The sequence below is a fragment of the Acinonyx jubatus genome, chromosome D2 (genome assembly GCF_027475565.1).
Source record: "Acinonyx jubatus isolate Ajub_Pintada_27869175 chromosome D2, VMU_Ajub_asm_v1.0, whole genome shotgun sequence".
NCBI lineage: Eukaryota > Metazoa > Chordata > Mammalia > Carnivora > Felidae > Acinonyx > Acinonyx jubatus.
Genome location: NC_069393.1, coordinates 46,153,770 through 46,168,506, shown reverse-complemented (window position 1 = coordinate 46,168,506; position 14,737 = coordinate 46,153,770). Strand labels below are relative to the sequence as shown.

Here is a 14,737-nt window from a genome sequence, read left to right as displayed (position 1 = left end):
TAAAGCAATTGTGGTTTATATACACAATGGAGTACTACGTGACAATGAGAAAGAATGAAATATGGCCCTTTGTAGCAACATGGATGGAACTGGAGAGTGTGATGCTAAGTGAAATAAGCCATACAGAGAAAGATAGATACCATATGGTTTCACTCTTATGTGGATCCTGAGAAACTTAACAGAAACCCATGGGGGAGGGGAAGGAAAAAAAAAAGAGGTTAGAGTGGAAGAGAGCCAAAGCATAAGAGACTCTTAAAAACTGAGAACAAACTGAGGGTTGATGGGGGGTGGGAGGGAGGGGAGGGTGGGTGATGGGTATTGAGGAGGGCACCTTTTGGGATGAGCACTGGGTGTTGTATGGAAACCAATTTGACAGTAAACTTCATATATTGAAAACAAAACAAAAAACAAAACAAAACAAAACAAAACCCAACCAAATAACCACAAATAGACTCTTTCCCATAAAATTTTCAAACAATCTGGGAAGAAAATTTCTCTATGCTTCATGCCAGCCACCTGGGCTAGCATTTTCTTGTCTTTTACCTGGATTTGGCCAATGGTGTATTTCTCCTAAAAGCACAGCACCCACAGGTGAACATGTGAAACCTGAAATTTTCTCCCCCGTGGTGTCTGCAAAGCACAGGGGGATTTGTGCATCAAGTCTCAGTATTACTTTGCCTGGGATATGTGTCCACACTAGCCTTTGCTAGAGAGGAAATACAGAGGCCTTTGGGGTCCCCCCTCCATATACCGACTGCTCAAATGTCCTAGCAGCTTAGTTTGGAAACTAATTTTTAACACAGTTCTCTTATATGTGGACTTTTCACATATTGTCTGTCAATGTTTTTAAGGGTGAAATTACCAAGAGGGCAAATATAGCCAGTGAGGCCCCCAGCAGCAAGCCCAGGGAGGCTCCCAAAAAACCTATTCTTTTTAAATTTTAAAACTAGAAGAAATAAACTTAGAGATTCCAAATTTCACTTAAAAACTAATAAGGTGGAGCTAATGCTTCTAATTTTATTAAAAGATTGTAAAGATGTCTTTTACTAAAGAGAATTTCTTTACACATTTTCATGTTATACAATGAAATTGATTTGGCATCTTAATAAAGTTAAAATATGAGTTAACTAAGTGGCATTTTAAAAGCATTAAAAGGCACCCGAATGTCTAGCTTGTTGAAGCACAGAGGGCTTTTGCCTTCAATCAGGAGCAAGCCATGTTTCCTGTTTCTTTGCAGGGAGACAGATGTTCAAGAAGACATAAGACAGAGGAAGATGGAGGCAGATTCTGGCACATTTCTTTAGACTGAAAAATGATCACATTTCCAAAGAGAAAGCTCTTCTTAATGACAGAGAAGGGCTAGGATATATGGGCAGATGACTTTTATATCAAATTCTTGATTTTATTTTTATTAAAAAAATTTAAAGTATATTTATTTATTGAGAGAGAGAGAGAGAGAGAGAGAGAGAGAGAGAGAGAGAGAAAAACATGGAGGGACAGGGAGAGAGGGAGAGAGAATCCCAATCAGGCTCCGCACTCTCAGTGCAGAGCCTGATGTGGGGCTCAATCTCATGAACTGTGAGATCATGACCCAAGCTGAAATCAGGAGTTGGATGCTCAACTGACTGAGCCACCCAGGCACCCCAAACTCTTGATTTTATTTTAAATGTTTGTTTTAAAAGTACCCTCAACCCCAACACACACACACACACACACACACACACACACACACACACACACACACAAAGTAAAAATTCTACCACTGAAAAATATTTCTTCCATACTGGGAAGAAATGAAACTCTTGCAGTCCCACCCCAGCAAGCCCACCACACAGAGGTAACCTTGTGATTTGTTCTGGCGATGCTGATTCATACGTCATTTAACTCTGAAACTGGAACACAGCACCTGGGGCATAGGCATCTCCCAGCAGTTTTGCATGCTCGAGTGCATCTTAGAATCGTGTGCAATCTTGCCTTACTTGCCCTTCTGCTCTGGTCAGGGAGAGAAGGAGAGCAGGTGTAGGTGCTGGTGGGGGGCTCCTCTGAGGGCACAAATACAGGCTGGGGGGGGGCGTGTCAGAGGAGGGCAAGGCAGCTACCTGGTGGGGCCCTTGCTCAACACGGGGTGGGGGGTGGGCTGCAGAGCCTGAAGAGGGGCCAGGGTCCTTCAAGCTGAAGTTACTGCACTGAATGCTGATGGGAAAGCTTGCCATTTTATTTCTTAGCAGAAAAAGTTATGGTAGTGAAAGTGGGAATCACTATTCAAGGAGGAAGAAATTTCCTGATTCATGATAGAATTCCTGGACAAATGTCTTAGTCACTTGGGAAGAGGGTCAACACAAAAAGCTAAGTTAAAAAATAGATACATAATTGGGTACACACAACGTGGTCTCAACTTAGTGAAATCAATTTCTCTATATATCTATCTCTTAATGAATATTCAGACGTAAATGCAAGAAACTCAAATTGAAATATACCAAAATGTTATCAAATGTATACCTTATTCCCACTTGTATTTTTCCATTTGACTGTAATGAAAATGTATTTCTCTTATAGTAAAATGTTTATATGAAACCAGAATTCTACATCTTAAACTGGTCTTTAAGACAGAGAAACTGAATCTAGGGTTACTGAAGACATGTTAGAACTAGCACCAGACACCAGGGGGAAACTTTTTTAGCCTCAGGTTCTCAGTGAGGATGATTAAGTATTTCCAGAATCCTAAAGCGATCGTAATCTCTGAGTGAAATCTGGTAAGTGAAGCTTGGGCTGAAAATGAAAATTATATCCCCCATGTCCTCACATGCGAGAAAGAACTTGTGCAGGTGGTTTCATCGCGTCCCAGATGCCTTTGAAGTTCTGGGGTGCAGGAGGTTTGAGGCCACCTGGAGTTATGGGAAGGGTGGCCTCCCCAGGTGCAGTGAAGCCGCGGGGAGCAGGGTGGTTGCCTCCCCAAGGGGGCTGCGCTGGGAGTCAGCCGGTGGCCTTGTGGAGGCCCTGAAAGCCCTTCTCTTTCACCAGGGTGCCCAGAGTCTTCTGTGAAGGAACTCATCTTTCCCCTACAAGGTGTGATGCATTTTTACCATGACTTCACATTTAACGTCATTAGATCGATATCTGCATGTCTCTATAGCTAAGAAGGGATGCTACAGTTGGTGCACAGGACCTGAAAGTACAAAGGGCATCACTTTGACACAGCTGCTTTTACACTGCCCATGACTAACCTTCTTTAACCCTGCAGGGCTGTGTGTTCCTCCAGAGGGACAAGCAGCCACTTTACCCGTCTGCCCTGGGCTCTTTCTGGCCCTCTGCAGAACAGCTTGATGGGCTGGCTCATGCAAAAGAAGGCAGATACTTTTCTTGTTATGAAGAATAACTGGGGATTTGACTTTAGGGAATTGTATTTGAACACTTAAAATATTATTGCATTGGGAGCAAGAAATCAACCTGTAGAAATAGCCAGGTTTCCAAATACCGACATTAACTCTGGGTTCAGATTTTCAAGGGCCACTCTTCTCCCTCCTGCTCCCCTTTCCCCGCAATCTTTAATTTTACCTGCTCCTAGCTCTTTCCTTACTAGAGAATGGAATCTCAGATGCTCCTGGCAAACTCTGTGTTATTAGTACAGGATGGCTTTCTGTTATTAGATTGCATTTTATTATTTCCTTCAGCTCAGCGCATACCTGATATTGGAGGACTCTCCCTGTGGGTTGAGATTGAAAGATGCTGCAAATGATGATGTGCTTTTATTATTTGGGGGGGGGGGCTTGTTCCCTCGAAGCCAAGTGAGAGACCTTATGGTGGGCAGGCTGAAGGACAGGCCTGCATTACTTTAGACTGTCAGAGCCCAGCATCCTGGAATGACTGCTTTTGTTTGCCAGAGGCAGCTGCTGTGTTGTTGACTTGAGGTGCCTGTCTGGGTGAGGAGATCAGTAGGCGTTTAGGACGGCTATCCTGGCCTCTTCGCACAGTGGGTCTAGTTTACCATCACCTCCTAGGGAAATAGATACAATTTTCCTTTGACCAGCTTTCTGTACAATTTCATGTCATGTAAGACACGTACGATTTCCACTAGAAGACAAGTCTCAAAGTACACAGTCACTTAAATTGTTAACTAGCCTTCGACAGAGTATAATAACAGCAAAAACTTTTACTTCTGAGCAGAGTGTGGTATGTGCGATGCCAGCCTGCCAGGCAGGAAGCTCTCCAGGGCAATGAAATCCCTAGAATGTCACTGATAATGCCATGCAATGAGGGCGTGTCAACTCTAATTGTCTTAGCAAGCCTACGTAGAATAATCAAATGGAACAAACCTGTTTTGAAGGTAAATGATAATAAAACACACATTGTTAAAATGTGAAAATAAAAAGAAAAAATAAAAGAAAACCCCCAAACCTATTACCCCTAAGTGCCTGTTATATCATTTGAAATCTGGGGCTAAAACTTCATTTTTCTTTCTGTCCCTCTTTTGTGTCCAGTGTTCCAGGAAGGAACCCAGAGCATCAAGCACTTTGTGTGGTTTAGGATGTGCTTACTCATGTACACAGGGCTTTGAGTAAGAATTTAAGACTCAGAAAAAAAGTCCAATTTGAATCTGGTCCTAACCCACTGGCCACTTCAACTAGAAATCGAGCCCACTTCAGAGAAGGCAAAATGCTGCTTGGGAGCAGAGCAGTGCTGAAGGACTTACCAAATTCCAGGTCTTTGATGTTGCAGTGAAAGACGACTTCTTCATTCACCATGAGTTCTACCACATTCCAGTCTTCTATCTTTTCTAGGATGACGTTGTGTCCATCTCTGGCCAACACAGCTGGAAAAGATGGAGAGGAGTGTGGGTGGCATGAGGACAGGCTCTAGATTAACCTGCCATGCGCATGTTCTCATGGATGCCAGCAGCTGGCTTGGTTTCCAGTTGCCCGTGGCTATAACTCCAGTTGCCCTGTTGGGTACCTACCTGGTGCTGGCCCGGTGTGCCCTCACCTTTTCTGGAAAGCACAGCCAAAGACCTGAGCAATTCAGGTTTTGGTTGCAATTTGCCCCAGACCCATAGGATATGTGGAAATAGGAGATGTCTCTAGGAAGAGTTTTTGAACTTTTTTTTATAGAGATGATACTCAGTGCTGGAGGGGATGGGGGGAATTAGGTAACTTCTTATCCTGCTGATGGAAATAGAAATTGGCCACCTTTCTGGAGTTAATTTGGCAATACAAGCCTCAAAAGCCTCAAAAACTTTTAGAATTACAGAATAAACTCTGGCCAGGGGATATGCGCTTATAAGAAAGCTTCCTCAGGAAAAAACAAAACAAAACAAAACAGAAATACAGGCAGACTTTTGTAACGAGAGGTTCCTTTCTGCAGTTTTATAATAGAAAATACTGTGTATAACCTATTGTTCAAATCATAAGAAGATGATAGGTCCATATGATGAGTTTTTTTCTGATCATTTCAGAAAATGTTTATTCATTTTTTTAATAGCAAGAAAAATATTTGTAATATGTGCCAACAGTCAGGGTACATGTATAGCATATATGAAAACACATCTTCACTACTAATTAGAGTATGTATATGTAATAGGAAAAGAAAAGAAATATTCAGTGGTTATCTCTCTGGTAAGAGTGTGTGAAACTTCTTTGTCTTTATTCTTCCAGCATTTTCCAGATTTTCTATACTAAGGAGAAATAAAATGCTATTTATTTTTTGTTTTGTTTTAAAGCTAATGAACTGAACTTTTATTCACACCTTTGGAAGTTGCTTTTTGGTTATCACTTCCCTAGAGATGAGCCATGGAAAAGTTGTTATTTCTATTCTCTAACGTGGAAACGCAAAAGTGTAGGAGTTTAGGAGAAATGATGTGCATGAACACCATGGGATTCTGTTTTCTCTAACATGTCTGTCCTCCGTTTTCCTGACATGTTCACCTTGTAACATTGGTGGTAGAGTAGGTGTGCTCAGTCACCATCTTTGGTAGTCTTCATGCATCAGTGAGAATTTTGGTTAGGTTGGGATGAGGAATCCGATGAAGGGAGTGGTTTTTTTTTTTTTTTTTTTTTGAGTCTTAGCATTGCAATCAGTCTTATGTGCAGAAAAGCAGACAATTATGTCAGTTAATTGCACTTAATTACAGAGACAATTGCTGCTTCAAAATGTTGGCGTGTCCACTTCTTCATCTTTCAATCAGCTCAAGAACATCCAGCCCCAACTGTGAACATTTTAATTGCGTGATTTTAATTTCACTTCTGGAAAGGAACTTCAGAGAGTAACTCAGTGAGGATCTCCATCAACGAGATAGCGCTCCTTGGGCACCCAGCGGGAGCCCTAATTGACCCTGCATCGGCTAACGCCTCTCTCTACGAACACCCACATCTTTTCCTCTGGCATATTTATGTTATTGTATCCTATTTAAGTGTCTTGTATCAAACATCTTTGGAGGAAGGCACTGAGCTTGGACTAATGCCTTGTTTGGGATGGCCAGGGGACAGTCTAGGAAGCAGAAAGGCAGTCTATAGGCAGAGATTTCTGGGAAGTAGACACTCTCCCAGCAGCACCCCATCAGGAGAGGGGATGTGTAGCCTGAGAGGGAAAAGTTGCAAGTGAGTGGGTAGGGGGCAATTTGGCCTCCAGAACCTTGGCTTTGCCTTGTCAGAAGATGTTCCTGGGAAATGTACTTCAATTTGGTAGGAAGAAATCAGGAAAAAAACAGCTTCTCTGTTCCAACCCCATCTCTGGAGGCAAGGTGTTACCTCTATACTACTAACACACAACAGCAACTCTCTAAGGCCTGGGGGTTCTGGAGAGAAGGAGGCACAGACTGTGTCTGGAGTTGCTCACTGTAATGCAGTGTAAGTGAGGAAGGGCTCTGCACGAGGAGACCTGGGAAGGCGCACACCCTTCGGCAGTCCACAGACCTTTCCTTTCTCAGAGGGCAGAGCCCTGTCTGAGTCTCACATAGCATCTGGGTCTGGGGTTACTTTTATGAGAAAGGCAGCACTCTTTCATGGCAAAGCGAATCTAAGAAACAGGATTTGATGTACCAAATAATCCACCCTGTGGAAGTGGGGGTGCCAAATAATGAGTCTGCCTCCTACTTGAGCAAATCAAGCCCTACAGGGAGAGACCCTCTTAAGACAGCATACCACTTCTCACTTCACTTTCTACATGGTTCGCAAAGCATGGGCTCTTGGGGCCTTTAAGGGAGCACATCTCCCTCACTGACCCTAATCCCCCCACCCCAACCCCACCAGATGCTTGGTGTTAATATAGCTTGTTAAATAAACAAACTCAATTCAATGGTGCTGGGAATCTCCAATGACTCTCTTGGATCTTGAGTGACCTAAGTCCGATTCTTATTAAAGCAATGAGCCACCCCAGACCCCACATCATATATTCCCCCACAGGATGCCTGCCCCCTAGTCATCAGTCTGGGGTGTGTTGAGCCCAGCTGTAGGGTGGTCAGTGCGGGCTTAAGGGATCAAACCTGGAGAAGCACCAGAATTCCTGCAGTTCATCCAAATGCCACCTCTCTACATGGAGGACCCATTCTTTCCTACGAGCTGCTGTGGGGTTGTCTATTCAAAGAAAGGTCAGATAAATACACTCCATGCAACAAAGTCTTTCCAAAGGCGGTAGCTAAACTCCAGCATAAATCAACCAGAAGCTGTAAGGCCACCCGCAGAATGCCTGCCTCTTTGAAGTGGCACATCATCCTTCAAGGGGGATCTGGGTAAGCTGAAGGGAAACAGAAAAGCCTCCCTTTTCTCAGTGCTGGCAGAATTGGGCACCATCTGGGAGGGATTTAAACACTGCTAGTTAGGAAGTCAAGGCAAACAGACAGACCGACATCTCCCCCTTCTCTGCTGGGCACAGATGAAATGCCTATGACCATTGATGTGAGCAGCTAATGTATAGCTAGGGACAGGAGAATGGCACACAGGGTGTTGTCGCTAAATAAGCATAGATCCAATTTTTATGCGTTGGTTTCAATTCCTTTTAGTTCCTTTTAGCAGCTCATTTGGCAGACTTAAGGACAGTAGACAAGGAGCAACCATGGTCAGGAGATTACTTAGGACTTTGGTTAAGCATTACATAGTTTAGTTTCATTAATATTGAGTTCATAATAGAGACATTTTTGCTGAACCATTATAACTTGTGGGTAATAAAAAAAGAACAAAAATTTTCAGATTCCTTAAGGCACAGTAAGTTCAGGAAATATCAGGCATATTTCCAAAGCCAGCAGGACTTCAGGAAATGATAAAGGGCTATGATTTTTAAAGAAACATACAGAATTCAGATGCAGATTTTACAGATGGGGACCTGTGAATGCACCACTCTGCTTGGTGTGATGTTACTATTGACTCTAAAGTGGTGGTGGGAGTGTGGAGCAGAACGGGGTCGCGGGGGTGGGGGGGGGACCAGATACTCCCTGCTTTGCTTTTGTTAACACCCTGGCACTTGTCACCAGTCCTCAGTGAATGTTGGCTGCTGGTACAATATGAATCATCATTCAGGGATACACAAACTAACTTTAAACATCAGCCACCTGCTGATAGCTTGCAATGTGCTTCTTCAACCATAAAAATTCTCCCCTTGATCTTGTCAAGATACTCCTTCCCCTCCCCTACTGTGGGAAGAACTGCTTGTGCCCTTGGCTTCCTCATCTCTCCCTACATCTTAACCTCCTGCCAATGAAGGCTTCAGCCCACCTTCTCTTGATCCTGTGCTCTCAGAGGTGGAGAACCATCAGCACATTCAGTGGCTCACACAGTTCTCCCGCCCCTCTTAGTAAACTGATAGTCTGGCTCATCTCCTTTCTTACTTCTTTTTTTAAAAATGTTTTTATTTATTTTTGAGACAGAGAAAGACAGAGCATGAGCAGGGGAGGGGCAGAGAGAGAGGGAGACACAGAATCCAAAGCAGGCTCCAGGCTCTGAGCTGTCAGCACAGAGGGGCTCAAACTCATGGACTGTGAGATCATGACCTGAGCTAAAATCAGACGCTTAACCGACTGAGCCACCCAGGCGCCCCTCTTACTTCTTTAAAATACTTCTGCTGGAAAAAAATAAAGAAACTACCCCAAACTATTTTAAACTCTAAAATTTTATCAGATTAATTTTTTTTAATGTTTACTTTTGAGAGAGAGAGACACACACAGAGCACAAGCGGGGGAGAGGCAGAGAGACAGGGAGACACAGAATCCGAAGCAGGCTCCAGGCTCCACACTGTCAGCACAGAGCCTGATTCAGGGCTCGAACTCATTCATGAACCATGAGATCATGACCTGAGCCAAAGTTGGAGACTTAACTGACTGAGCCACTGAGGCACCCCATGAATTTTTATCAGATTATAAATGTGATGCAGACCCATGATTTTTAAAAAACCTTACAATTATAGGACAGAACATTTTAAATCACCCATAATTCTTCCTCCTCCCCCCCACTTTGTCCTTTTCAGTGGAAGTTGGATCACAGTGTACATGGAATTCAGGAACACACCTCACTCCCTTAACGTCATGTCGTGGTGATCCAGTTCTGTCAATATATACATGGACCAGCTGCACTGCATTTCATGTGACAGCTGTACTGCAATGTATTCAAGCTGGTCCTTTCTCCGGTTGTTTTCAATTTTCCACTATCAGCAAGAACATTGCAGGAAACATTCCTGGGCATCCCTCTGTGTACATGTACAAGTTTATGTATACATGGGAGAGACTGAGAAATGGAATAGCTGGGTTCCACAGTATATGGTTAAATTTTAAGACATGGCCAAGTTGGCCTCTAAAGTTCTGTACCATTTTGCCTTCCTATCCCAAGTCTCTGAGAATATTTTTTTCTATGTCCTTCATTAACCATGAATTCACCTTTACTAGAAATGACTCCTATTTAACAGTTTGGTGCCCAGTAGCCATTTTCGTCTTGAAATCATCTCACTTGCCTCTGTCTCTGGGGTCTCTCTTGCCTCTGCGCCCCTCAGAGGGGCCACTGCCAACGTCCTCCTGTTCGCCGGTTCTGTCTTTCCTTGATTTCTCTCCAAGTCTCACCTCCTGTGGATCCAGTGTTCAGCTCCATTCAGGTTAATTTTATTTATTTAATGCTTATTGACCCTTAAGATATACCTGGCACAGTTCTGGACACTGGGACACAGCAGAGAACAGGGCAGACCAGAACCCCTGCTATCCTGAAGCAAACCTCCCGGCAAACAGGTGAAATGTACGTTTCACCTAGAAAAAGATGGAGTCTTGATCAATGAGGGCCTAGAAAAAGAGTGTGCTCAAACTTATGAGCATTAGGAAGAAGTAAAGAAGGAAGGAAGGGGGGAGATAGGGAAGAGGCAGGCAGAGGGAGGTGTTGACATTTTTGATAGGGATGCTCAAGGAATGGCTGTTGATGAAGGTGAGTTTTAAGAAACACCCAGAGGCTGCGAGGGAGTGAAGAGTGAGGACAATGCAGGAATCTGGAGGAAGAGCATTCCAGGTGGAGCAGCTGCCACACCTGGAGGTCAAAGTGCACCAGGGGTGTTCAAGGGCCAATGAGGAGGTCGGCGTGGCTGCAGCTGAGTGACTGAGGGTACAGAGTGTGTAGTGAAAGAGGAAACGAGGTCAGGGAGGACACCTATAGGCCACTGCAAGCCTTTGACTTCTCCCTTGAGTGAGCTGGGAGCCACCAGGATGTTCTTGGAGGCACAGGTCATGCTATGACTCAAGTTTAAAGGCATCACCCGGCTTTGGTGCTGAGGACAGACTGCAGGGGACAAGGGTGGTCACAGGGAACTCAGCAGAGAGATAGGGGCACTTATCCAGGCAGGAGATGATGGTGTTTGTGATGAATGTGAAGCAAAGAGAGGACAGAAAGTTGCCTGCAAAGTTTTTGGCCTGAGTAACTAAAAGAACAGAGCTGTGTGAACTGAGAGGGAGAGAATGCAGAGGGGCTGGTGTGGGGTGGGTATTAGGTTTAGAAACTTCGGACATATTAGTCTGAGATGCCTACTAAACACCCCAGTGGCAATGAGAAATCCTGATGGGAGAGAGAAATTTGGGGGCCATCAGCACATAGATGTTATTTAAACTCATAACTGCTTCTGACTCAAATCTGCCTTTGTCTTTCCCCTGAACTTCAGAATGTAATTTCTAACCTCTTAATATCTCTCAATAATTAATCTTTTCTCACTTCTCCTCCCTAAATCTCTTCCTTGAGAATTGGCCTCTTAAGGCACATCCTTAATCTCATGATTCTTTGGCTCAAGAAACTTTGCTGGCTCCCTGTTGCCAAGGGTAAAACAGTCGTGACTCTCTTGTTACATACCATCCTCCAGCCAGACCCAGCGGCTTGCTGCTCCCCAGCTTGCCCCATGTGGCTCCCTCCTTCCCTTCCTAGTAACCCCGTGCCCTGAAATAATAAGAACGAATGCTTGTTGAACATTTACTATGTGCAGGTATGGTATTCATGACTCTGCATTTTCCCACTGGAATCTCACATCAGCGAGGTAGGGATCTACTCCCATTTTACCAATAAGTAAACTGAGGCTTGCAAAAGTGAAATAACTTGATCTTGGCTTTGGCCACAGAGCTACTAAATGGTGGAGACCCATTCAAAATTAGATTGGTTGGACTTCAGAGTCCTTGCACTTGACCTCTGCTCATGCCATTTTCTCTGCCAACTGTGCCAAGAGCGCAAGTAGGAGACAGGTGACCAGGAGATCCATGGGATTTGTGTACAAACTAGATGGGAAGTATCCCCTACTTCAATACCTATAATTTGTAGGTTATAACAAAATGTTTATTTATGCGTTCTCCTTTAATATAATTCTTGGTAGCGAAATGATCTAGTTGGACTCTATATAGTCATGCTTGCTATGGCAGCAGCAAGAAACGTAATTAAAAAGGGTCTGCAGGCATCAGCACAATGGCGGAGTAGGCACTCCAAACTCCCATTCCTCCATAGAGACATTAACGTTCTGTTGTCAAAAAAACAGCAGAAACTGTCAGAACAAACTTTGTCAGAACTCTGGAAAACAAAGTTGGCAAAAGAGTAAACACTGGGCCAAGACAAAGCCAACTTTAAGATGCTAAGAAAGCTTTGTGGCATCTTTACTTGTCCTTGCCTCACCTCCTCCCTCACTTGCTGGCAGCCTTGAAGATAATAGCCTTTGTCCCCAGTGTGGGTCCTCGTCCCCATGTCTAGAGGGAGCAAAGCAAACCATGTTTTGCAAATTCCTGTTTGTCTGTTCCTCCCTGTCTTGGGGCTCCCTAGGGACTGGCACAAGGCCCTCGTCTATGTTTCACCTAATGTGGAACTCACACAAGGTGGAAAAGCTGTGGGCAGCGTGCGGGAAAATGAAAAATGCATAGCTGTCTGGGCAAAAGACTGTTGAGACATACAATAAACCTCATGAAGCCAGGGAGGGAAAGCTGGTGAGAAGTTTCTGATGGGAAATTAGAGCATTTAAAAGCACTGAAGACTGAAGACCCAGGCCTGGGCTCTCTTCTCGTTCTATATGTGATCCCCAAGTCCCTGACTCAGACCATTCTATCTCTAGTTCAGACTTTTTCTCTGAGCTCTAGAACTGCAGAGCTAACTCAGTACCTCCATCTACACAGCTGAAAACACATGAAGTTTAATATGGTCGAAATGGAGCATGTTCCTACAAATTACAGTCCATCTGTGTTGTCATCTTCACTGTAGAGCATTTCCATCCATCAGCACTTTGATCAAGCCAGACACTGACTGGATCCAGAGGATATCCTCCTGACCCTCGCCCACCCCCCCACCTCTTTCCTCTTACTTTTTTTTGTCCTTCCTCTTACTTTAATCCACTGCCCCTCTATGGCTGTCCTGGTCCAAGCTACTCTCATCTCTCCCTTGTACCACCCGAAGTCTCTTGACTTGTCTCTTCACTTCCATTCTTGGCCCCCTCTGCTCTGTTCTCCTCAGACAGCCACAGTTTGACCCCCCCCCCACCACCCCCGCCTGAAACTTGCTTAGGGCCGTGCAGGATCTGCCCCTGTCTACCTCTCCAACCTCATCCTTCTTGCAGTTCAACAAATACCTCATTTGTTCATGCTTCCAGCCTTTGTAGTTTCTCTGTCTGGCATGCTCTTTATTCTCTTTACCTGGTTTTCTCTCCCTACTTTTTAAAGCTCAACTCAAGTATAATTCTAGTGAACAAACCTTTCCAGATCTTTCCCTCTCCCCTCCAATTACAGCCAGTGGCAGGCCCCACTCTGATCACATTCCTCTGTTGGAGGCTCAGCACAACTGTTAACTAGTAGTCAACAATGAGAAGGTCATTTTAAGGACATGTACCTTTGTTTGCAAGTATGTCCCCAGTACCTGGAATAGTGTTCAACACAGATGCTCAGTAAAGGTTTGTTGCATGATTGAATGCTGAAAATGTAGACTCTCCACCATTTTCCAGCCACATGACTTTGGAAAAGTCACTTAATATTCTTGATCGTCTGTTTAAGCAGGTTATGTGATCCTTCCCATTCAAATGATTTGTATAAACTGCCTGGTACCCAGTGGGCTCCCAGTACATGTTTGTTTCCACTCCTATTTTGAAGCAGTAGAAGCCAGAGGAAGATGCTAAGTCATCCTGAGAAAGTAGAAGCTCAGGGAAGACTCTCCAGAGGTTATGGTGCTTGGTCTGGGTCAGCGGAAGGAAGGAGGTATAGGGAGAGGGTACCGCCTGCACAGGTGCTCAGAGGTTGGGGTACGCCTGGGCACACGCAGTTGGGTGGCCCTCTGGCGCTCGGCTGCCCACCTTGCAGGCCCTCTAGGCGGAAGGTGCGGTACTCCACAGACAGGCCGACTGCACTGTATGGCCCATAGCGCAAGATGACTAACGCGTTCTTCGGCATGGCTGCCGAGCACCCAGCCTGCGCTAAGGCGCAATACAGACTGCTAGGCAACTGCTCTGCAGGCCCTTGGGAGAGGGTGTGGCCACGGGGCAGTGGGCGGGGCCAGGGCGGGTAGGGGTGGAACTTGAGGATCCTCCCCACAAGTCCCTTCCTGAGAGTCTGTGTCAGGGATGGGGATGAGGGTTCTTCCTTTCTGGGTGTCTGCCCCACCATCACTGGGGTGCAAGAAAGGTACGGTGGTAGTTTGAGGCAATAGCCAGGTAAATGCGGGATTTCTACTTGGTATGGCAAGTGTTAGTGATAAATAACAAGAGCCAACATTTATAGCTAGTTACAGAAAGTATTGTCAAGTGACATGCTAAGCACTTTCCATATATTATCTCATTTAACCTTTTTACCATCCTTCTGAAGTAGGTTGTATTTTGTATTTTGTATTTACAAAACTAAGGCTCAGAGGGTCCAGGTAGCCTTCCAAGGCAAGTCAGTGGTGTAGGATGGATTGGAACCCCTTGTAAGGTGCCTATATATAGAGAAGTGGTTTTTGTTTTGTTTTGTTTTGTTGTTTTTTGTTTTTTATCAATTCTTGAAACTGAATTTAAGTCCTTCATCTGTTTTCTGAAAAATGTGAGTCATTATCTCTTCACATATTGCTTCTGGTCCCATTTTCTCACTTTTTAGGGACTTCAGTTAAATTTATGTTAGACCTTCCAACTGTATTCTTCATGTCTCTTCTCTGCTGTGTTTTTCTCTTTTCAATCTTCTTTTGGACTGTATATGTGTATGTGTTCATTCATTCATTCATTCATTCATTCATTTTTACCTGTAATCCAGTTTACTAATTTTCTCTGTAGCTGTGTCTTAACTGCTATTAGAGCCATCAATATGGTT

General features: G+C 44.3%; 1 protein-coding gene across 1 annotated transcript; it reads right to left on the bottom strand.

Moving 5' to 3' along the window:
• Positions 1–3,758: 3,758 nt before the first annotated feature.
• Positions 3,759–13,887, bottom strand: CD2H10orf53 (chromosome D2 C10orf53 homolog). Its single transcript, XM_015088272.3, has 3 exons — positions 13,753–13,887; positions 4,691–4,810; positions 3,759–3,994 (listed from the first exon to the last, which is right to left on the bottom strand). The coding sequence occupies exons 1-3, from the start codon at positions 13,847–13,849 to the stop codon at positions 3,930–3,932; spliced, it is 282 nt and encodes a 93-aa protein (XP_014943758.2). The 5' UTR covers positions 13,850–13,887; the 3' UTR covers positions 3,759–3,929.
• Between the last annotated feature and the right edge of the window lie 850 nt (positions 13,888–14,737).